This window comes from Sceloporus undulatus, chromosome 3 (assembly GCF_019175285.1).
Source record: "Sceloporus undulatus isolate JIND9_A2432 ecotype Alabama chromosome 3, SceUnd_v1.1, whole genome shotgun sequence".
Lineage (NCBI taxonomy): Eukaryota > Metazoa > Chordata > Lepidosauria > Squamata > Phrynosomatidae > Sceloporus > Sceloporus undulatus.
In genome coordinates, this window is record NC_056524.1 from 106,748,162 (window position 1) to 106,774,012 (window position 25,851).

Sequence of the window (25,851 nt, forward strand, 5' to 3'; positions counted from 1 at the left end):
CATTGTCTTATGCCATTTTAAAAGGTTACTAGGTAGTATTAATATCAATTTGAGATTAGAGCATTGGTTATTCCTCCTGTTTTCTCAATCTATCAGATAAAAATACTGGTAGTCCTAATTAAATATTTGTTCAACCATGAATATTGAAATTAATTTTGAATTGTGCTAGTTATCTAACTATTTAAGACTTGAAGTTAATCCCAGCATTAAAACATTATAATGCTAATAGTATCTATCTACAGTGGCTAAATCAGTGGTTCCCAACCTTCCTAATGCCACGACCCTTTAATACAGTTCCTCATGTTGTGGGGACCCAAACCCATGAAATTATTTTCATTGCTACTTCATAACTGTAATTAAATAGGTGTTTTCCAATGGTCTTAGGCGACCCCCATGAAAGGGTCATTCGACCCCCAAAGGGGTCCCAACCCACAGGTTGGGAACCACTGGTCTAAATAAATGCTTATTTGGGACTACCATTATTTTTACCTGACAAATTGAGAAAACGGGAATAACCAATGCTCTAATATCAAAATGACACTGTATAAATACTGACCACCAACCCCAGCATGGTATTGTGGTCTGAGTGTTGGACTAGGACTCTTGGGGGTCAGAGTTTGAATAACTGCTCAGTCATGTAAACCCACTTGGGCAAATCACACTCTCTCAGCCTCAGAGGAAGGCAACAGCAAACCTCTGGTCAAATCTTGCCAAGAAAGCCCATGATAGGGTTGCTACAAATTGGAAATTACCTGAAGGCAAACAACAACAATGCTAGTCTCTAAGATTTTTAAAGAAACATATTTTTTCAGTATTTGAAAGAGAGCATTGTACCTCAATAGTACATTGCCAATTTTTAATAGTGTCTAGCTTTAAGAACTGACATGGAGACTGAAATATTTATTCAACGTGACTTCAAATTCTGAGTTAAAAACTCAAGCTGTTTCTTATTTATTTACTGAATGTATGTATATCGCTTTTCTCCCAAGATGGGTAGACCTTCTTGGTATCTGCCAAATGTGTTACTGAGTGAAATGACACTAAACACAAAATGAATCCTCCAAAAAATAGTTTTAATTCTAAGGTGTTTTGGTTTTGAACAGTTAGCATGATCAATACAAGTAATTTTTGATACCTGTACTTGTACTGAGAAATCACTTGATCACAATAAACTTATTTGTCAAAACACAAATATGACAAGATATCAAAGTTACAAATAATTACATTATTTAAGATGCATCAATTAGAGCAAATAACACTTGGGGAAAAATATTTCGTTATTCAGCTGAAACAGTTTCCAGCCTGGAATGGAAAAACTCAAGTTTACATAGCATTGAAAATGTTTCTGATGATAAACTTGGTTACTAACTCATTACATAATTCTTTAAACAGTACCATGGGCACCATATATGTTAATAACATTTTCTGCACTGACTGAAAATAATAATCAAAAAGGCACATTAGTCAATTACTGAATTTGTGGACATCTAAAAACCAAGTTCTACAAAATCAGTTTGTCAGAAATTATATCCGTCCATATTCCCAAACTTAGAATATTAATTGTGGGGGGAAATGTAAATGTAAGTCTTCTAACTAAGCTGGGAACATAAACGTATTTTCATTTGCTGCATAAGAAATCATAAGAAATGTAATGAATATAAAGCTGTTTCTTTCATGGAAATGTTTGTACTAAATATCTTCAGAAATTTAATCTTCTTTCAGATCTTGGTACACATTTCATAAGTGCAGCTTTCCAGAGGGCTGGTGCAAGTAACAGGCTTAGAGTCGTCACACTCAGTATAAGGAGGTAGACCTAGGAATTAGCAAGGACAATGTTAGTTGCTTTCACATTTTTTCCTTAAGAATAACAGATGTATGAAATCAACTTAATTTTACATAATTGATACAACTAATATATATATATATACACACACACACACACACATATACATATATTATATCATAGGTGGATATCAGACATGACTAGACGAAAATGAGAGATGTCTGGCAAAAGGGCTTCAGTAAACCTCCTCTGAACAAATCTTACCGAAAAGAACCCATGATGGGTTGCTATAAATCAGAAATGACTTGAAGGCAGAAAACAATAAGGACAACAACAACAAATTTAGATTAGGATTTTAATCAGTATAATTGGGCACTGAAGCATCACTACTCACAGATGTACATAATTGTTTCTGTTACACGAACTTGGAATTAACGCAAAGAAAACCAAGATGCAATGGCATGTCCCATTTTATGACAAGGAGCATGCCTTTTGTCCTTTAAAGGCATCGGTCCATATGTCATGCCTGCTCAAGAATTGGGGAGATAACTTTGGCTGATTACTCCTGTAGCTCCTGCCTCTCTGAAAATCTGCTCTGGAGCATTGGGGGGGCAATGGCACCCCCACACATGATGTCACCTTGAGTGGAGGAGGGTGGTGCCAGGAGGGGAGGGAGCACTTTCCCTTCATCTTCACCACAGCAGTGGCTTCCTCTTGAGGAAGGAGTCACTGCCACCGCCAAGCTTGGAGGGTACACTCACCCTTCTCCTTTGCCCCAATAGCCTGAGAGGAAGGAGACTCCGCCCTCCATAACTGCCACCCGCCAGCCTGAGAGGGAGTTCACCAGGCAGGTCCATCTCCATCAGGGCTAGCCTGAAAGAAGAGACTCCGCCCTCCATAACTGCCATCCGCCAGCCTAAGAGGGAGTTCACCAGACAGGTCCAGCTCCATCAGGACTAGCCTGAAGGAAGGCGACTCCACCCTCCATAACTGCCATCCACCGGCCTGAGAGGGAGTTCACCAGGCAGGTCCAGCTCCATCAGGGCTAGCCTGAAAGAAGAGACTCCGCCCTCCATAACTGCCATCCGCCGGCCTAAGAGAGAGTTCACCGGGCAGGTCCAGCTCCATCAGGACTAACCTGAAGGAAGGCGACTCCGCCCTCCATAACTGCCATCCACCGGCCTGAGAGGGAGTTCACCAGGCAGGTCCAGCTCCATCAGGGCTAGCCTGAAAGACGAGACTCTGCCTCCATAACTGCCATCCGCCGGCCTGAGAGGGAGTTCACCAGGCAGGTCCAGCTCCATCAGGGCCAGCCTGAAGGAAGGAGACTCCGCCCTCCATAACTGCCATCCGCCGGCCTGAGAGGGAGTTCACCAGGCAAGTCCAGCTCCATCAGGGCTAGCCTGAAAGAAGAGACTCCACCCTCCATAACTGCCATCCGCCAGCCTGAGAGGGAGTTCACCAGGCAGGTCCAGCTCCATCTGGACTAGCCTGAAGAAAGGAGACTCCGCCGTCCATAACTGCCATCCGCGGGCCTGAGTGGGAGTTCACCAGGCAGGTCCAGCTCCATCAGGACTAGCCTGAAGGAAGGACACTCCGCCCTCCATAACTGCCATCTGCCGGCCTGAGAGGGAGTTCACCAGGCAGGTCCATCTCCATCAGGGCTAGCCTGAAAGAAGAGACTCCGCCCTCCATAACTGCCATCTGCCGGCCTGAGAGGGAGTTCACCAGGCAGGTCCAGCTCCATCAGGACTATCCTGAAAGAAGAGACTCCGCCCTCCATAACTGCCATCCGCCGGCCTGAGAGGGAGTTCACCAGGCAGGTCCAGCTCCATCATTACTAGCCTGGAAGAAGGAAGAGCCCTCCCTCCAATCCATCTGCCTTGGTCCAGGCCTCAGAGGGAGAGAAGAACCACTGGACCTCATCCCCTTTCCCTCCACCATTCCCTTCTTCTTTTGTTTCGTGTCTTTTAGATTGTAAGCCTGAAGGCAGGGAACTGTCTGATTAAAAATAATAATTGTAAGCTGCCCTGAGAGCCATTAGGGCTGAAGGGTGGGATATAAATACCTAAATAAATAAATAGCAGCCTCCTTCTCAGGAGGAAGCCATTGGTGCAAACCACATACACCCTGTCACACCACTGTTGGGTGATCCTCCAGAGCAGTGTAATACTGGGAAATGTAGGGAGGAGGAGAGCAACCACAAAAAGTTGATACCCCTGTCCAACAACAAGTTCCCAGCTCCAGAGCATAAACCTTCAGTGAACAGACTGAGCCTTTCTATTTATAAAGGGCTAGGTCTCAATACAGCCCAGTTGCTTTATTGGGAGTTGCAATGTTACTTTTTAGCCCACATATATAAGGTTATTAGAAAAAGTAGGGGACTAGTAGGGGCTAGCTTTCTGAATACGTAGATATAGCAAGGTTATGCTGTGTTGAAGCTTCCCAACATTTTTTAAAAGAAAGAAAAACAATTTTAGAAATAGCAAGATGAAGCTAGCACAGATGAGAGTGTAAGTTTTAATGCTTAAATCCTCCCCACCTGTCACAACTTTTCTACCCATGTGAAAATGAAGACAGACCCCCTTTTTTTTGTTTGCAGTGGAAGACACAACTGAAGGTATTTAAACTATAAAACTAGTTGGTGTACAAAGAATTAATCTTCTTTTTTCTCCTCTGCTCACTTTTCAGCCTCTCAAGTTCAAAGAGAAAAGTATCAGAAGCTAATTTTTCGGACAAATTTCTCTAAGACAGAGTATAAAATGTAATTACAAAAAATACAAAAAAAATTTTAAATCCACATAACATATAAATAGAACTAGGGGACAAGTATTCAAAAGGCCTTATCTCATGTTTGAGCTTGCCTACTTGCACTGACAGGTGGGCACCCAAACTGTGCATTCAATGTTGTTCTCAGGAGTGGGAGAATATTGGTATGGGCAAAGGCAGTAATTCATAATTACCCATTATAAAACAGACTTTTATTATATGATTCAGTATATAAAACACTGAAAGAAGAGCACAGCTCACCTCTCGAGAAATTATACCCGCTCTGCGTGCTCTACTTCCCAGGACAAAAGAAAACTCACTGACTTGAGCCAATCCTGCTGACACAATCCATTTGATATACTGGCTGCTCTTTGGAAGAATCATAGAAAGGACAAGTACTGCCAGGAAAAACTTTGAGAGACATTGTTTTTTTTAAAATGCACACCAGAACAAAATGCACTCTTTTTCAAAATACAGTAGAATTCAGTGAAATAACTATGGGAAATAGGTAGCCATCCAGATGTTGCTGGCCACATCCCTCAGCATTAGCTATAATGGCTAGAGGTGATAAGAGCTGGAGACCAACAACATTTATGGTGACACACATCCCCCATCTCTGCAGGAACATAACCTTTTAAAAATAATATCATTGTAAAAAGTTCCTTAATGAAGTTCACTACAGGCCACTGGGGGAACAGAAAAAGTAAGAGAGATTTGAATGAAATATAGTAGAATAATGAAATACATTTACATCTGTCATGTTTTGCATTATATACTGAGTTTATATAAAGAGAAGTTTGCTCACTGATGCTTTTCTACTTTCCCCCTCCCTTTGCAGCCTACCACTAACTTACACTTGTAAACCACTTAGAGACTGCCTTAGGTGGTATGAAGCAGTATATAAATGAAGCTGCTATTGCTATAAAGGCAAGTAAGTGGTCTTCAGCAAAATTTTGGAAAACAGTACAGAGAGGGTATCAGATAGTAAATGGCTAAAAACCAGGCAGAGGCTCACATCTGCTGCCAACCCAATTTTCACTGATTTTCCTCTATGCACTTCAACACTCAGGAAAGCTTGGAGAGAGTTTTGCAATTGGGAAGATGGAGCAGGAAAGTGCTCCTGCATAACTGGAACTCCATTTGCCTCAAATCAGGATATGACCTTTTATCAGTATCTTAAGAAAACTGAATATTAATTTACAATGCTTACAACTGTGAAAAAATGATAATCTGCAAAAACTGACAAAAAATTAAGATAAGAAAAACAGCCAACTTATTATACCCGCTCTTAAAATTTTTAAAAAGCATTTTCCATAGAATTCAAGATAACTTTTTTTGTACATTAAAGCAAGTCTAGAGTTTCATAGTATCGCTAGAGATCAAAACATATATTTAATACCAATTCCAAAATCTGTATTAGGTGTTACTGTGCATTCAGAAAGCTGCATCATTGGAGCTAAAATAAAACTTGGTTCCAGAGGGAAAGCTTCTCTTTTGTCTTCAATTTGCATTTTTAAGCCATACAGTACTAGATTAAGAACTCCATATTTGTTTTGGGTTTCTGAAAGGAGGCCCAAAAGATAAACTCAAAAAGATGATCCTTCCCATAGCCATAGACAACCACAATAGTGATGTTTGGCCAGCTGTGGTCTGCAGAGTTAGGTATATTTGGTAGCACCACTAAATGGAGCAATCTAGGCTGTTTAATATCTAATACTATTATAAAATAATAAAATGTAAGTACCTTCATTATTACCACTGAAAATGTAAGGAACAGCAAGACTGTGATTTCATATATTACAAATGTAGGGAAAACATGAAGGCCTGCAAGAGAAGAACAGTTTTACATTTCTCAGAACTTTTTCTAAATACGGCAACACATAAAAACATCTTTCGTATCACTTGTTAAATAAGAACATGCCACATTTTAAAAATTAATTAGATTATTAGAGCTCTATAGCCTAATAATATTTAGGCTGTAATAATTATGAGATTATCATCAATTATCAGAGTAGTATAATATAAATCTAAAATAATAATCAAAAATAGGGATTTCTCTAAGTAATTGTAAGAGCAGTTTCCAACATAGGCATTTTTCTCATTCTCATTCTCCTACTGTGCTTTTGCTCCAGCAGACATTCAAAAGAATGGCTAGATTTGCTATCAGTGCCATCTCTTTATCTCTCAGCAATGAGCAAGGACCACTATTACTGCCGTTCCCCATTTTCCCAACTTCCTCCTTCTAAGGCAATGTTTCCATGGCAAGAGGCAGGAAGACAGGGCTGTAGTGACCCTGATGAGCTGGGCTGCCCAGGGGCCTGGCCTGACCCCACACCACCCCAACTCTGCCCCAGATGTAGACCAACCTCAGTAACAAGAAATCTTTCTGGAAAAGGCATTCAGGAATCTAAGCTTTGATCCAGAAAGTTTCTTGGAGCATGATGGTTTGAAAAAGCTACCTGTACCTTCAAGGAGGGGCCTAAATATCCTAAAGGCACCAGATCCCAAATCCCATCTGATCTTGAAAGCTAAACAGGTCAGCTCAGGTTAGTACTTGAATGGGAATCCCAGCAAATACCAGGTGCTGTAGGGTATATTTCAGAAGAAGGAACTGGCAAAACCACCTTGCCAAAGAAAGCCCTATGATAAATTAACAAGGTTGCCATACGTTGACAGGCAACTTGAAAGCACACACGCACACACACCTCAGCAGTGGTGAACAAAGCAATTTCATTATGTCCTCCCAAGGTGTTTTTGGCACTGGGCCCAAAACAGGTAGTGAAACACACCAAATCTTAATTTCCCTTGGAGGATATGACCAACCTTTATGAATAAAAGAGGAGTGTTGAGAGGGACTGGTAAGGTTCCAGAAGTGCAGGAAGTGTTGGAGGTCCCTATGGCCTGCATTTTGCCCACCTCTGACGTATGAGAGCAACATGTAGGCAAAGGAGCAGGCTAAAACTGGGATCTGGAAAAGGAGATGGGTACGTACTTGAGGAAAAGGTAAGAAGGGAAATGAAACTTGAGCAATTGGCTTTAATTATTTCCTGAAACAAGTTTCTAGTGTCCTCTAAAGCTAAAAATCTTAAGGAAAATCATTTGGAAACATGAATTGTCTAAAGGTAGGACTTCCATTCCAAATAAATAGGCCTCAGCTGTTGTTGTCTGCCTTCAAGTTGTGTCTGATTTATGGTGATCCTATCATGGAATTTTCTTATCAAGATTTGTTTTGTGGGCAAATTGTTCATTTGCCTTCCTTCTGAAGCTGAGAGAGTGTCACCCAGTGGGTTTCTATGGCTGAGCAGGGATTCAAACCCTGGTCTCTAGAGTTGTAATCAAAGACAAGCCACTACACCAAACTGGCTCCCTAAACAGGCTTAAATTACACTGGGCTGCAGATATGGTGATTTATATTAGCTTATTAAAGGTGAAATATTAGATGGGGGGAAAACATACATTCTTAGAAATTGTTACCATTTAATTAGTTGGCACACAGTGAAAAATCTTAAGTACCTGTAAATGGTTAGACCTATTTTACAACTCTCCAAGATCTAAAATATTAATTTATCAAAAGGCTTCATGACTAGTATGCAGTTTTCACATGAGTAAGTTGGAAAAGATCTTTCATACACAGATTTGTCCAACCACAGCTTGAAAATATTTAAAAATATATAAATTTCAAAAAGCAAAACTTGATTCTGCCATTTTATATCTTATTATATAAGATACACCACTGTACTACATAACTGTATTAAATAGGCTGTATTAAATAGGACATGAGCATCTGTGGATTTTGGTATCCATGGAGGAAAGGTAAATGGTAAAGGCATTCCCTGTTGACAAGGTTGTCAAGTCGTGTCCGATCATAGGCTGTGCTCATCTCCGTTACTAAGCTGAAGAGCCAGCGTTGTTAGAGACTACTCTGTGATTATATGGCCAGCATGATTGCACAGAACACTATTTACCTTCTTATCAAAGTGGTACCTATTTATCTATTTGCATTTGCATGCTTTCAAACTGGTAGGTTGGCAGAAGCTGGGACTAGTGATGGGAGCTCACCCCATCACGCAGCACCCAGGCCTCAAACTGCCAACCTGTCAATCCTTCAATCAGCAGAGTCAGCGTATTAACCACTTAAGCCACTACATCCACACCACATCCACGGAGGAACCTGGAACCAAACTCCAGCAGATACCAAAGGCTCAATGTATTTTTAAATGGATTAAATCTAAAACCTCTAGGAACTATATCAGTCTAATTAGATTTAACAAGTAAATTGTAGTCATATCCTTAGGTGTGTGCTCAATTAAAATAAATAGACTTAGCATATGCATAGGGATAATACTCATGTCAACTAAATTTTAGATTTCATGGTTCATGTGAATAGTTTTTCTCCCAATATTTGGGAAAACCAGTCATAAATTTGCTTCAACATAGCGCATAATGATGCATTTGAAGATCACATTTCCTTGAAGACATTTTGAAGCCATCATGTGCCAAGAGTTTGTCCCCACACTCACTGGAGGACATGAGGGGCTTTTTAAAAGTTAAAAATATGTGTTGCCAGGGCAGCTTAGCCAGATGAATAGGTACAGCCTTCAGTGGGTGGAATGAGCAACTCCCAGACTTCTACAAGTTGGCCACCCCTGGTTTAAATATCATTAACTGTTAGGACTTCTTCTCAGTTCAAGGGACTGTGAGATGTTATAGTTAAAGGGACAACTTTTTTTGTCAGATCACAAATATTGTGCCTAAGACTAAAATCATTTTAGAGGCGGAACAGACTGGCAGGAAGGAGCAGCCAGAAGATGCTCCCAACCCGATTGCCCTGGGGCTGCAGCAACCACATGCCACAGCCCCAAGGACGCTTACTGCCATGATCCCAAATGGACTGCAGAAAGAAGCGGAAAACATCTGCTTTTTTTGGGCCGCCTAAGGCAGCCCCAGAACAACCCCAGGACGGCTTTAATGTGGTTTGGGGCCATGCAACGTCTAAACACCACACACCCTGAGCAGCCAGAAGTCGCCCCTGTCTGCCCGTCTGTTTCAGGCCTTAGTTTCAAAAATGTTTTGTTGTGCCAAGTATTATGGTACAGTGGTACCTCGGGATACGAATTACCCAGGTTACGAATTTTTCGGGATACGAATAAATCCCATAGGGATTTATTGTTTCGGGTTACGAAGGTTTTTTCGGGTTACGAAATTAGCCGCGGAACGAATTAATTTCGTAACCCGAGGGACCACTGTACTCTAATTTTTTTAAAATTTACAAGAATTGGGTCACAGAATTCCACAGTTCTTCCGACTGTGATCTGATAGTTAATATTGTAGTTGTTCAGAGAATAGGGCTGTGTGTCATCACACTAACTCCAGCTAATTGGTACCAAGAGGTTTTGCAGCAACAAATAGAATAACTTAATATTTTACTCATTTTTACAGAAATTATATTCATTTCCTTTTCCTGTTAAGCTGATAAAATTAAATTTTGTTTATATATGTTTCTGTAACCAGTTACCTATAGATGCAAAGAATATGATGGCAAGAAAGTCCCGTATAGGCTCAATACAGGACATAATTTCTTCAGTAATCACGGGGCCCTGAGAAGAAATAAGTGCTCCTGCTAGAAAACATCCCAGTTCCATTGAAACGTCCAATAACTCTGTGATCTGTTAGGTAGGGAAAAGAAGTACAGTGTCACTAATTTCTATGTGCTAATATGTTTTTTTAATCAACTTACTTCAAAACAACATATTACATCTAATATTACTTCATTAATGAACATTTTATCATTACAGTTTCATAAATAACAATGCATAGAGCACATACATATGTAACAATTATTGATGACTTCAAAAATGTATATATCTTTGTGAAGTGATTCTTTGTTTGTTTGTTTTTTAATCTGGCCTATATTGCCACAGTGAAAGATTTATCTGCTAATCCTGAAGACATTTACACATATTGTTAAATACACAGAAATACAAACTCAGTACTCTGGCTATGAGATCACATTGCCTTCACCCATGAACAAGGTCTTTTTATATACTGGTAAATGCATTTAGTATGAAGACACAATAGTCCTGTTGCAAGTGTCCAATCACATGAAGTCTGAGATTTTTTAGAATTTAAATGATTTTGCAAACTATCATGAGCTGTGCCATATCAATCACTATTGCACCCAGAAAATTCCTTAATGTCCAGCTGTTTTATAAGACATAGAGGCAATTGTTTTAATATGTTATAGCAAAAAAAATCAAGAGTCTTGTAGTACCAAAGACACTGCAATAAATGATATGTTAAACTTTCATAAACCACAGCCTATATTGTAAGATACATGATATGATTGCCTAAACTGACAATGTATGTGTGTATGTGTAAGGAAAGAGAGAGAGAGGCAACAAATGCCACGTGCTATAGGCAATTTCAGTGGAAAGAACTGACAAAACCACATAGTGAAAACAAGGGCTAGTGGGGAAAAATATAATCCCTGCATATATTCTGGAAGAAGATCTCAAATAGTCGTATTTACTTATGCAAGGCTTTCTTGACTTGATTTTTTACATTTCACATATATTGTTTTGAATAACAAGTTTGATGAAACATACTGAGTTGCTTTTCTTTTTTTGTTGGAACGTTTCTGTATTCCTTCTATGTTATTTATGCCTGTAGTATAAATTTTTCTGCTAAAGAAGCAATATCCTGGAACACATCTACTTTAAACTGAGGCATATCTAAATTCTGATTGCAGTAATAAAAAGTATCTCTCTGATAATGAGAGGCCAAAAATGAAAGCATAAAGCAAAAGCTGTAACATTAATAAAGCAGCTAAAGAGTACAAATGGATAGTTCTCTTAAAGTAACTCTTTATCATTATTTGTTCAAATCGTTCACCTTGCTATGCATCTTCATTACACCTTACTGGAGAGGAAAGATAGCATAGACCCCTACCTTGTCTTGCCTGGACCATTTGTAGTTACCATTTGGATTCTCCCTTCCATCAGGCATTGAATGATGATTATTAGTTGGCAAGCTGACATGACGTACCAGATATCAGAATGGCCCAGGTAACTAAGTATGTTGACTACTGAAGACATCAAAATGGATCTTAAGCTCATATTATTTTTGTCTCATAAGTCACATTTTGAATCTTGAAAAGTCAAAAGGTAGGTAACCCTTAACTAATGAATTGTTACTACCACCACCGTAGGTTTCTACATGGAACTGGACCAAACTCAGAATAATTCAGATTGTATTTATTTCTTCTTGCCATAGTTAAGTAACAAATTGGTATTGCTTGGATTTTTTACCTTTTGTATTAACGTATACAGGTATGCCTCAGTTAACAAAGTAGCTATATTCCTGGACATTACTTCTTTGACAGAAACATTGGTACCAGAGGTAGAAAGAACAGTGATAGGTTCCTACATCACAAAAAAAGGAGAGCAATTCAACATGCTTCATCAAACTTTCATTCAAAAACAACAATATGCACATGTGAAATCAAACAACCAGGTCAGGTAAGCCTTGTATAAGTACAAAAACATTTGAACCTAGAGACTACATCAAGGGTTCTTCCAAAATGCACCCAGGGATTTTTTCTTTGGCTTCGAACAGACAGGGCAAAAGGATATGCCCCAATCATTCTCCGTTTGGCACAGGACTGTGGTGACCAGACAACATTCGGCAATGGACCACTGGCAAGGAGCGCTTCTTTTGTGCTCCTTTTTGTGTCAGGTTTGGCTGTGGGGCAACTTCAGCCCGATCTGGGGATGTATGTCATCTGAACACCATCACCCTGTATCGGCCCAAAGGCAGCACTTTTGGCCCATCTCTTTCAGGCCCGTCTTTTACAAGCTTCCACTTTTCTTATAATTTCCATTTTGGTGGCCTTACATATAGAGTGGGGTATAAATAAATAAATATAATTAAGTATTATTATTATATAGAGCTATGCTTTTTTTAACATGCTGGTGGTAGATGGTGAAGCAACCTAATGTTCTTTCCCTTTGCTCTTTGTTTTGCTTTTCATGCATGCTCAGTAAGGGATTCCAAAGGCAAATGCTATTTACATTGCCTTTTGTAGACAGGCACACACAGCCTGTTTCAGTTTTAGTGTTGGATTATTAAAGTTTTAGCTTTTGGATTATTTCAGATTTCAGGATTCCGTGTAAGGAAGACTCAAGTTCTATTATGATACACCTAAGACAACTGCCACCTACTGAGTTTTGGAAATCTCAATTACTGAGCCAAAGTAGGGTTCTTCAGAGATATCTAGGTGTCCCTAAAACAGATAAAAATGAAGGATGATCTCAAAACGTCTGAGTTCTTGGGTGCATCATAAGATACTAGGGCAGATGTCAAAGTTTCAAATAATACCAGTTCCTCTATGTAGAAATTTACAAGGACAGCTGTCAAAGGGAAGGAAATTAAAGCTATACATTTGAGAACAGCTGGTAGGAGTAACTGGTTTTCCCAGCAGGGACTCCACTTTTAAACCTCTAGTTTTTAAAAGATGAAACTTTATTTAAATGTGTGTGTATATACTAAATTGTTTTCACCTATAAACCTTTTCCTGTAACTGAACTCTACTGTTCCCCCAATTACGTGAGATTTTTTAAAAAATGCATTATTATATCGGATGCATGTCAATAAATATAAGTATTTGCAAAAATTACCATTAGCATAAGAAACATAAAAGCAGATATTCCTAGAACTAGAATTTCTTTATTTCCTTTGCTTTCCACATGTAACTTGCGGTAGTAGGGTCCTATTAGATAAGTCTTTAAAACAAGACATATAAGCAAGGCAGCAGCCAAAGAAAAGAGAATTTGTCCAATCAGCATCAATATTCTCATTATTTCCTTGATAATGCTAGAAAAGGAAAGATAGAAAGTCAGTTTCAGCCTCATAATTCTAAATGGTTTCTCTAAAATTGTAAAAATACCTTCTATATTAAAAAAAACTTGTGCTCACATTGTATTTTTCATTTACAGTTTCATTTACAGCTGAACAAAAATTTAAAAGGTTAAAGATGAATGAACTTCAGACAACAATTATGGTTCAGATTATTCCCCCTGGTTTACACTTTTTAAAAGGATAACGTACTGTTACTACTGAAGTAACAACCGAAATATCTGAAACGTTTTCCACTGAAGCAAAACTTCAACAATAATGTATTTTTTTTATTTTGATGTATTGAAAATTTAAATCGTAAGGACAACAGATATGATTTAGTGCAATGTCGTATGCGTATCCAAATGACAGCATGTACCAGTACACTGGTCAATCCCTCTTCAGCAAAATACATATCAAAGTAAAGACAGTCCAAAGACCAGTTGGAGATGGAAGAAGAGGAACTTGTTTACTGTTGAAAAGAAACTGGCCAAGCAACTTCAGTATACTTACAGGCCTAATTCAAACATATCTCTGAAATGCTTCCAACATAACATATATGTACTTACCATAAAGATTTATAGCAAAGTAGCTATTGGATGTGAGATTAAATACAAACACTTTAAAACGGTAAAGCATGAAGCAAAATAAAAAACATGTATGCAAAATAAAACACACCATATATGTCACCCTGAGATTCTTGGGGGAAGAGAAGGATGAAAATGTAATGAACAGAAGCACTTGGGTGAACTTTGTTACCTGGAATGCGTGCCAACTCCAGCCTGAATTAGAGTTGGCATGACTGCTATAAACAAGCCAAGTTGTACATCCTGCATCACCAACATTGCAAGCAGAACACTGCTGTAATCTATGTCTCCTGTTCAACAAAAGAGCACAAAGAAGTATGCATAGACAATATAATAATATTACTGTACTACTAATTCATTAATGAGAATTTGTCACTTTCTTAATTCAAATAATAATGTATTTGTTATGTATCCATTTTATCCAAACACTAGCAGGTCAAAGTGTAAAGGAATAAATAAAATTTGTATCCAAGAAAATGCATCTGAAGTTCTGCTTCATATTGTTGAATTATTTCCTTATGTCAAGTTGTGAATTTTAGAATGTTACTCACTGAATGCAATTTTAAAAAGTGGTCATTTTGCCTTCCTGACCCTAATATTGTGGACACAGTCCTTAAAGTCTGTTTTCCGTTTTATTTTCTCAAGATTCAAATGTGCACACCCATGTTTCAAGATGCATGAGGCATAGTGAATGTAATATTCAAAATCACTTCCTAGAACTTCATCTGAATTCCCTTTCCAGAATACCTTGAAAATGTTTGTTTTACACAAAGATACAGCAGACTCTGGCCAGATTCAGCTTTCTGAATTTCTCTCTGTTGTTTTGTGTCTTCATGTCAACTCTTTTTAGGCAACCCTATCCTAGAGTTTTGTTGGCAAGATGTATTCAGAAAAGGTTAGCCGTTGCCTTTCTCTTGCTGAGGGAGTATGACTTGCCCAGATTCACCCAGTAGGCTTCCACAGTTAAACAGGGATTTGAATCCTGGTCTCCAGGAGTTTTAGTCCAACACTGAAGCACTACACCATGCTGGCTCTCAAATCATTTCTGTCTAACCTACATATTAATGAAAAGCTGAAAGGATCAAAGCATATGTATACAATAAAAATGTTCTGCATTTTCACTTGTGTGCTGCAGACTGTCCTTTCCCATAACTTTAACTAATTACAGTAATGCCTTCTTCCAGTATCACATTCAGCCACTTTGGACAGCAGGATGAAAAGAGGGAAAAGGAATAATACGAGCGCATACATAGTTTGTGACTAACAGCCACTGAAAGCCATATCCTTCATGACTTTGTCTAATTTGCTTTTCAAGGTATTTTATTTTATTATTTATTATTTTATTTATTATTTAATCCTGCCTTTCTCCCTGTAGGCATCTAAACAAGTGTTGTCCAGATGACTGAAGGCCTGTATTTATCAGTGTTATGACTTTGGAAAAGTCCCAAGGCTGCAACATAGAGTAGCAGCTTCAATTGAGGATGTTGGTAAGGCTGTGGGGTGGAAGGAACCATCCACTTTTGTGGGATACTATAAAGTTGACAAATTTAGAGCTAGTCAGGCAGCCTTTGGTAGAACAGTACTTCAGGCTGTTGAACACTATCAAGAAGTTAAAATGACTAAATTGAGGTCATTGTACTTGGACACACCATGAGATAACATGACTCAATGGAAAGGTCGGTAAAATTAAAAGAAAAGTTGTAGGAAAAAAAGAAAGACTGCATTACAGATGAACTCAATTAAAAGAAGCCAGGGTTCTGAGTTTGCAAGACCTGAGTAGGGCTGTTAACAACAGAGACCACTAGAAGTCTTTAATACATAAAGTCACCCTAAGTTGAAGCTAATTTGGCAGCACATAATACCAGCAAGTACAGTAGATAAGTTTACATGGGACTACTCTATCTAGTAGTTAAATTGCACCTACCTTCTTTATCACCCCGAGCACTCCCTGCAAGGAATCTGGATACCAATGGTGTGCTTGACAATGATAAACAAGTAGCAATGAACACACTCTGTGTGGCTCTAATTTGTAGCAATTGTCCCCACAGTAAGCCAAATGCAATCATCAGAAGTGTCATGTAACAGGGTCCTTGCAATGATATCTTCCACACCTTTGAAAATAATATTAACTTTGATTGTACTAATACAGTTTCAGTATTCTTAAAATATTGTTTTCAATATCACATTAGTGCTTACTGCAGATAAAAAATTCAGAATGTGTAAGACACCAAGAATTCTCTGACCCTGTCTGTCAATTTCAATTTCCAGCCTTTAATGATATTGAGTAGTATGAATTCCCAGACAATATGATGTGTATATATTTGAACACATGCAGGTACACACAATCATTGTGTTATTAAAATATACTATGGGCTTGAACACTCACAACTGCTGAATATAAACCTGGTCCTCAAGGTTGTTTAAATTAAGTGGAACAGTATTACAATATCTGCTATTCCAAATGGCAAATAGTTGTATATGGAATAAACAGTTAATTTGTCTTCCAACTATGAGCATGACCATTTAAACATCCCATTTTTGCACTCATTTATAATCAAGCTGTGTAACAATACTAATTTCTCTGAAGCAGTTTATACAGGAATAGGTACTTGATATCAGAATAAAAAAGGTATTTAGAATCAAGGCTAGGATCCTTAAACCTCAAAATTACAGCAATACATTTCCAACTTGTATAATAATAATACAAATGACATACTAAATATATGTTTTTATCAATACAGTCCTATATTTCCAAAGACTCTTTCCCCAACCAACATTAGGTGTAATCCATTCTTTCCATGAGTGGAATTCCAGTCATGGGAAACTACTCTAAAGAAGAGGGACTTCTCACCTTTTTTGCCAAAGCTCCTTCTCTCTGCAACTCTCATCATCACATCTTTTTCTGCTTCAGTGGGTTTCCTAGATAATCAGAGCATTTGCAAGCTACTGAGTGGGGGAAGTTAGACAACTGGCAAAAATTGCCCTCCTTCCTCCATCAGGATTCTCCATTTGATCAAAGTCCCTTCCACAAATGAAAAGTTCCCTTCTCTTAATAGAACGGCACATATGGATTGAAACTGTCTTTAAAGTTTCTATTAAAACATTCTAATATAACATTCACTCTGACTTTCTATCTTCCCTCTTCAGAAATTGTAATATCTATGCATGTGACTATTGTGAAACAATACCTTTCTTAGCCTTTCAGGAGAAAACTCCAAGCCCACCAGGAACAATGTGAAGAATACACCAAATTCTCCCAGTGTCTCTACCTGGACAATTGACTGAAAAAATAAAAGTTTATTCAATATGATACAGTCTTCTTACAACATTTTTAACAGTTTCATACAAGACTACATGGTGTATCCAGAGGGCAAGCTCCTTATGTGTATATTTTGCTTACATCCCATTTCCAAAAAATCCAAGATTTAAAAATTTGGTTGATTCCTAAAAACCTGTAAAAGCATATATGGACCAAATCACCCCATTAGATTGTGGTTTTTGAAAAAACAGGAAAAAACAAGGGTCAAAATCACTACAGTAAAAATGTTACCAGGAAAGATGATTCTCAAGTAAGATGAACAACAGATCTTGGGTTTGAAATGTGTCATGAAAAAGAAAATATACTATGCAAACCCATATGTAGGGGGGATATATAGAAGAATTATACATACAAAGATTTCATTATGAAGCAGGAAGATAAAGAATTGTCATTAAAGTGTCTAAAAAGCTATTGTCCATGAGATGTTTTCTACTTGTGTATTATTTGTATTTAGCTGAACCTACCACCATTAATGTTTAATTACTGTTACATTAAATAAGGGATATCTTGTTAATGCAGAGTTCTGCATATACACTGGGTTCTGATGAGCTTTAGACTGGAACAAGAATTAATAAAAGCATTCTAATTGGCAAATCTATTTTGCTATAAAAACAATTAAAATGTCTCTAGTTTTAGTTTTCAGTATTATCCTATTTTCTTCATATTGAGTTGAGTAAAACCAATAATCTAATCCTCATTACCCCAAATTATCTGACATACCATATATACTCATGTACAATTTGAACTCAGGTTTTAGCCAAAATCATGGATTTTGATATGATCGGTTGATAAGTCGAGGGTAAAACTTAGGGGCATGTAACAAAGGATGTCAGGAGAAAACATTCTTCCCTCCCTCCTTCTCTGGACCTCTCCCAACCACCTAACACCACTTCCCTGGTGCTAGAGGAGAAGATTTTAAAATTGTATTGTGAAAGGAGGGAAGTGGAATTAAATGGAGTGTTTGGTGGGGACAGAAGGTTTTAACATCCAATTGAGAAGGGAAGGAAGTGGGGGGAAATGGGGTGTTTGGTGGACAGAGAGGGTTTTAACATTGGACTGAGAAAGGAATCACTTATTTCTCTCTTTCTCACAGACACACACACAAATATGCCTGGGCAGCTCTTTTAGAAATCACTGCCAAGACACAATGGGTGGTGCTTCTTTCAGGACGTTTCTAAGCAGTATTACTGTACTGACCTGTATATAAGTCAGCCCACAACTTTAGGGCCAATTTTAGGGCATAAATTTTTCAACTTATAGTCAAGTATATATGGTAGTCTAGAAATACGACACAAATATTGTACAAAGCATTATTTTCATTAACTTTAAGGTAGGAAATGATGCAAAACTCACCTACTCCAACACTCTTCTTTACATGCCAATAGCCTATACAGCTTTCAAAATTCCTGAATAGTGAACATACATCTAACACACAAACACACAGAGAATATGAATTATCTTTAAAATATACTCCTACCTTGATACTGTTTAATCCTGATGGTCCCAAGAGCACTCCACAAATAATGTATCCAAACATAGTTGGTAAACCTATTGTTGTACACAGCCAGCCACAAGGCAAGGATAGCATTCCTATGGTCACAATATCCTAATGAATAAAATAAAAAGACTATTCTTCTCTAGAGATGATTCCAGATATATGATAATATGTATATGGAAGTATCATTCATTCACAATAGTGGGTGCTACTTAATCCAGGAAAAAACAGATTTAATTTGTTGGATCATCACTGTTCACTATCAATCTTTGACCCTGTTTATTTCTTAGACTCTAAACTGGTCATAAAATAAGATGAAGAGAAAACCTTCCACTCATACCCCTTTCTTTCCCTTTTCTTCCAAGAGAAATAAGCCCTGACTAGAATAGGATTTATACTCGAGTAAATATGGCTCATATTCAGCCTCAACATTAGATAGTAATGTTACTCCTTAACTGAAGACCTTCCCAATTCTTAGGAGTTTATCACAAGAGAGGCTAAGTGCCTAATCCCATACAAAAACAGGATTGAAATGCAGAAAAAATCCTGCAAAAGCAGGATTGTTTTTACACTTGTGAGGGGCATTGAGCATTAACGTAAAAATAAACCACATTGAAAGTAGACAAAATCAGCATTTTTTTTACTTTCAAGACAATCTCGAAAGTAAAAAGCAGATTTGTCCACTTTCTATGTGGTTTATTTTTGTGTTAATGCTCAATGCCCATGATGTCATGTGAAAATTATCCTGATTTTGCGAGATTTCCCTGTTTTAAATCCCATTTCTGCATGGGAAAAACTCCATATGATTAACTCCTTAGTTCTATTTAACTAAATAGCGTTCCTACTTTTTTTTTTGGGGGGGGGGGTCATTGAAACATATTCAAGTAATAAATTCATTTATATGTTTTTTCATGTTTATCTTACCTTTCTGCTAAAAAATAGGTTTAAGGGGAATAACAAACATCATTAAAAACATTAATAAATAAATCTATACAATTTATCACAATAAATATTATACTGGTTGGGTTATACTTACATCAAAAGAAAAATCTTCAATCCCATAATGTAATAGAATACATAGGACATAAGTCCTCATTCCCTAGCTCCCATTATTCATACATTCAAAACATATTTGGTTTTACTTGTAAAACAGAGTAGTAGTCTGATATTTGTATTGTCAACTCTTAGAAATAAATTAATCCTACTACGAATTACACATCCATTTTTTATGTTGCTGTTAGACCAAATAGTTACTGTAAACACAGCACAGAGCCATGATGATAACTATTAACTGATTGTCATCTTTCTAAACCCAGCATTTTGGTTTACATGACAGGGAGTCTGCCATTCTGAATAGATTTCCTGAAATGTTGATCTATAAAAAGTCAAGTCAGACTGCTAGCTTTTATGTAGAAAGAGGGCTTGTAGCACCTTTGAGATTAACTGGGCATTGATGACAGGAAATTTATCCAAGACCTAATGGCATCACCATTATTAGGGGAACCTTCACATGTTCATCCTCCAATGTGATTTATGCCACACTATGTCATCAGTGCCCATCAGAACTCTACATATGGCAAACAGGCTAGTCCTTGTGCCAGAGAATAAATAGACATAAATCAGACTTTAGGAATGGGAATACACAAAAGCCAGTGGCAGAACATTTCAATCTTCCTGGGCATTCCATCTAAGGCCTCAGAACAGCAGTCCTTGAACAAAAGAACTACAAAAGTAGACTGGAAAAGAGAAGCAGCAGAATTGGAATTCATCCATAAACTACAGTCCCTCAGCAATGGATTAACCGGGACAAGGGCTTCCTGACTCACTATACACATTTCAACGCTATCTGACCCCATCCTCAGGGAGCGTTCTACACTCATCTATTTTCTTCACCTACAGACTAGTTTCCAAACTGATTTTGCTTCTTCATTTCCATACACACTGGCCAGTTTACAATGTCTTTGTTCACTAATGACCATTGTTAAAACTGGACTTGCTACTTCATTTCCATACACAAAGGATTTTGATTTTCAATTGAGATTCTCACATACCAATGGCATATATATGGTTTCCACTCCACTATATGCATCTGAGGAAGTAGACTGAAGTCTACAAAAGTTCATGCTGCCAACATCTTTATTTCAGTTAGTCTCAAAGGTGCTACAAGATCTCTCTACGTACTGATTCTACAGACTAACACGGCTATATCTTTGAATGCTAGCTTTTATGTTTTTCAAAGATGCCTGTCACCTTTATAAAATGATGGTCAGCACGTGGAATGGTTGAGTCTCTAGGCTTTGTAAGTATGTATTGATTGTTTTGTGAATCAATAAGCATACTTAAACCCAAATCATCTTCCACTTCCCTTTTTGAAATGTTTCTTTTTGTATCTGCTTCATCCTCTTCCACTCTCAAAACGGCTTCAAAATTTACTCCCCTCACCTGTCAAGGAAGCAAAGATTTATCAATACTTTTATTTAGTTATGGCAAAGTTCATTGCTGTATGGACAGACTTTCTCCTCCTCCCGTCTGCAGACTCGCAGGCCTTACCCCATATCAGCTTTTGAGTCCCTCTCAACTCTAAGGAGCATGTTTTGAGGCTGTACAGGGACTAAAGTCAGAAAGTGGAATTGGTCCTTACCTGGCAGAAGCCATTCTATTACTGGAGAGGGTTCACTCTATGCAACCCTCAGTATTCTTTGTTTTCTTTTTAGAACTTAAAAAAGAAATTTCCTCTCACTACTAAAAGATGACATGCAATTTCTTTTTTTATGCCAAAATACTCCATATTCTTAAGTTGTTTTCCAGCAAGCAATGTAAGCATTAATATTCCCCTTGTTTTCTTTCAGCAAATATAACCATTGTTACTATCTGCTCCCCGAGTGAAATTACTGTAACTGTATAATGCTGGCAAATTGCTATTATATTGTAACAGATCTAGATAGCTATTACTGTATATCAATATCTGGATAAACTTACTGACTTGTTGTCATCAAAAGCATGCTCTCCTATTTCTTCTTCCAGTCTATCAGCTGCTTTCCTTACATCTTCAAGAATCTCATCAAGGATGGATAGGCTTTTATTTTGATGCTGCATGTTTTTCAGGGCTTCAGCTTGGTGCTTCTCTGCTGCTAGAAGTTCAACATATTCCGTTTCTTCCTATTAGGATTAAAATGCTAAGATTATTTTCAGAGCAAAAAACAAACAAACAAACAAAAAACCCAATATTTCACTTTCTCAAATCTCTTCCTTAAAAACTGGAAACTTAAAAAACTTTTTAAAAGTTGCAGAGCAACTCTGAGCTTTTTGTGAAGCCCCTTTCCATGGTTTTTGTGGCCCTAGAACCATCTTTCAAATACAAGATCCTCAATGAAACCCATTTTAAGTTGTTAAGGGCTCCAATAAAAAGAGGGAAGGTTTACACATACTTGAACTGAGAACATGAATACAGCTACATTTCTTCTAACCGAAACCACAATTTATTAATTAATTAGCCTTTTCCCCAGGAAACTCCAGCTTGTTTATTTATCCAGTGGACTCATCACAACAGTCTTATTCATACTCCAAGCTTAGCAGACAGATTGGTCCAAATCAGCCTACTTGTTTCTGTTAGGCTATTTTTTCACCATTTAGTTTGATGCAATGGAGAACTCACCTTTATTGCAGCTTCTCTCAAGGCTTCCAGTCGCTGCCGACTGCTCTCCTTCATGTTCACGACATCTTTGTAATCACCTTGTAGCGCCCGTTGGAGTCCATGGATCGCTTGAAAGACAGAGTTTTCACTTTCATTGAGCTCTTTTTGAAAAATTTCAAATGTGTGGACCTGAAAAGTCCTTTCTTCAACTGACAGCTGTGGGTCCTTTTCCACTGCTCTTATTGCACTTTTTAGTTTGTTGAGAACCACATTCTTTTGACGCAGGAGTCCAGATAGCTTTCTGCAGTTTTCTACAAGCCACTGTTTCCTTTGCGTCATAGCAGCTCCTTTCCCACGATGCAGCTTTATTGCATGTTTCACTATATCATCATGTTCTGCAGAGGTAATCAGCTGACAGCAAAGTAACAACACTAACATCCAAAAGCAAATAAATCCCATTACTTTCATTGTCCAGTTTCTAGTGCTAACTGTATGAAAGCACTCAGAAGTTATGCCCCACTTTCTGTCATATGCTTTTTGCATCTCAAATACAATGCAGCAAGACTAATTAATAAAAATTAGCTCTCATCCATAGTATACTATTGGACCACATAACCAAATATGAATTCAACCTCCGGAAAGCTTGAAAACAAAATATGCTAAGCATTGCAAGCTCTTCTGTATTCTTTTTTATTAGAAATTTTGTCTTCTTTTGTAGCCTATTTTTCATCCAAAACATAGCATTAGCTAGCATCTATTATGCTGGGAAGATCAACTCCACTCAGGAATATTCTATCTTTCTTTTTTCTGGATAATATGAAATTGTCTTCTGTGAATCTGGCCAGCTGAATGGTTTGTCTGATCTTCTTACGAGGAGAGAATGAATGAGAATCTCAATCCTATTTTTAAAAACAAGTAAAATAACAGATTACTTACAGGAACTACAATCCAGATTTTTCAACTTCTAAAAAAATCTTATTGGCATAGAGATGCATTTCTACACATATTCCCAAACACAAAAACAAAAGAGGCTGAATTTGCAGAGTCTGAGGAATCCATACCTACATTAGCAACATTATTCATCAGGTACAATGCTACTAGAGCATCAGAAAAGGAAAGAGCCCTGTCTTTTGTCCCCTAACTCATACCAACATGAAGGCTGAAGATGTTAGAACTCTCCATATATACTCCATTCTGTGTTCCCTCTCACCAGCACAGGATTATCCTTCCACAACCCATTTTGCCTCCAACATATGTCTTTTTGCATGCTCCTCTCATATTCTCTATATTTCCTGCTCTTACTTTCAATTATTCTTTCTTTCTCCCACTTCCTGATTCGATACTACTTTCTTCTCAATGTTTACATTTTGTGCCTATGTGGCCATCTCACATTTTACCTTTCTTCCCTGTTTACACATGTAGCTTTACAGCCAAACCCTGAGGCCTGAAAGGGAGAGGAGAAAAGGAGATGGCAAAAAGCCCTACCCTTTTTGGGCTCTCCACCTATTCACTACTGGCTTCATTATCTCTGATAGACAGGTGGGATACAAAAAAAAAATAAAAAATATTATTTTATTATTATCCCCCAAGCGAATGTGGTCCTTTCCATTGAAAAATGTTCATTTATCTCAAGGTTTTGAAAACATGGCCCTTCCAGGTTCTCCTTTCACTACTCCATTATTTTTCTTCTCAAGATTTAACATATTTGAATTTAAAGCTGCACAAATGTTGGTTATTTCCATTTGCTCCCATGCTTCCCTCTTCCTTTCCCATTCCTTGTACCCAAACTGATCTGTCCCTTCTATCATTTCACTCTCCTCTCCACAAAATCCACCTGTCACTAATGTCCCTGGTCATCATCTTTCACTGTCATCTCTGTTGTCATGCTTTTATTATCGTGTCTCCCTTTTTGTCTGGAACTCCTCATCTTCTCTTCCTTCTCTTCTATTGGTCAAGCCATTTGAATCATTCCTCTCAAACCCTCCTATTCTGGACAGGAACACCTATTCTGAACTTCATCTCACTTGTGCTGGTATCTGTCCACTGCCCAACAGGACCATGAATCCCTAATCTTTATTCTTCTCTTCCAGGTCTTATGCAGACAGAGCATATTCTTAGTCAAGGAGTATGAAATTTCTTTTCTGTATAATAATCAAATATACTTTATATGTGTGTGTATCCAAGTTGCCTGTCGATCTATGGTGACCCCATCAATTTCATAGGTTTTTCTTAGGCAAAGAATTTGCCAGTTCCTTCTTCTGAAATGTAGCCTACAGCACCTTTTATTTGTTGGAGGTCTCCCATTCAAGTATTAACCAGGGCTGACCCTACTTAGCTTCCAAGATGAGATGGGATTTGGTCCCTTCCTTTTCAAGTATCTGTCGGCCCCAAGCAGACAGTTGAAGACACCCACCAGCTAGAGTTTAGGCTGCATCCACACTGAAGAAATAATCCAGTTTAGTGCCACTTTAACTGCTATGGAATTCTGGGATTTATAGTTTTGTAAGATATTTAGCCTTGTCTGTCAGAGAACTTTGTGCTACTCCAAATACAATTTCCAGAATTCCATAACATTGAGACATGGCAGTTAAAGTGGTGTGAAAGTGGATTATTTCTGCAGTGTGGATACAATCTCAGATAGCATGTAAGGGACTGAGCACCCCTAGGGCCTAAATCCAGTCTCTAGCTCCACCTAGAGTAGATACACTGAATCACAGGGAACTTGGTAAATCAATACAGTACCTATGCAAGTGTCACTGACCCAATGAATCTACACTAGCTGGAACCACTAACTGGATTTAAGCTTGAACTTTAAGCTTTTTGCATTAAAGTACCAAGACTCCAGTTAGAACAGCCTGTGCCAAGTATGAACCAGATGTCTATGCGTAAGTCTCTTCTATCTCATTTTGAAAAGCTGTTCAATTCACCAACTTACCCACACCCCTCACAGACCTTTCCATATTACCAGGATTGCAAGATTGAAAACTGGAGAGGGTTCCTGTTCCTTTAATGTATCAAAGGAGGAAATTCAGTAGGCGCTACTTGCCACACAACCAGCTAACAAGCAACACTTGCTGAAATTCCTTGTTTTACCTAACTATTACAAGGACAGGTGTGTGTTGTGTGCCTTTGAGTGGTTTCTGACCTATGGCGACCCTATGATGGGGTTTTCGTGGCAGGATTTGTTCACAGGAGGTTTGCCATTTATATTTATATTTATTTAGGCAGTGTGGTCTAGTGGCTGGAGCACTGGCCCTTTTCAATGTTTAATCTATTTATTTTATATTTATCTTCATATTTATTTAGGCAGTGTGGTCTAGTGGCTGGAGCACTGGCCCTTTTCAATGTTTAATCTATTTATTTTATATTTAT

At 38.0% G+C, this 25,851-nt stretch overlaps 1 protein-coding gene across 3 annotated transcripts in view; it reads right to left on the bottom strand.

The window, feature by feature from the left end:
* Positions 1–1,052: 1,052 nt before the first annotated feature.
* The window catches only part of TMCO3 (transmembrane and coiled-coil domains 3), a 25,940-nt gene continuing 1,141 nt past the window's right edge, over positions 1,053–25,851 (bottom strand). For all 3 annotated transcript variants that reach the window (XM_042457548.1, XM_042457546.1, XM_042457547.1), the window contains exons 2-13: positions 22,501–23,378; positions 21,825–22,004; positions 21,096–21,287; positions 18,828–18,956; positions 17,220–17,312; positions 15,956–16,142; positions 14,204–14,321; positions 13,228–13,423; positions 10,068–10,218; positions 6,297–6,376; positions 4,814–4,963; positions 1,053–1,813 (exon numbers count right to left, since the gene is read on the bottom strand). In XM_042457548.1, coding sequence (XP_042313482.1) covers positions 1,700–1,813; positions 4,814–4,963; positions 6,297–6,376; positions 10,068–10,218; positions 13,228–13,423; positions 14,204–14,321; positions 15,956–16,142; positions 17,220–17,312; positions 18,828–18,956; positions 21,096–21,287; positions 21,825–22,004; positions 22,501–23,022 — 2,112 coding nt within the window. In that variant the 5' untranslated portion in view covers positions 23,023–23,378 and the 3' untranslated portion in view covers positions 1,053–1,699. The remainder of the gene's footprint in view (positions 1,814–4,813; positions 4,964–6,296; positions 6,377–10,067; positions 10,219–13,227; positions 13,424–14,203; positions 14,322–15,955; positions 16,143–17,219; positions 17,313–18,827; positions 18,957–21,095; positions 21,288–21,824; positions 22,005–22,500; positions 23,379–25,851) is intronic.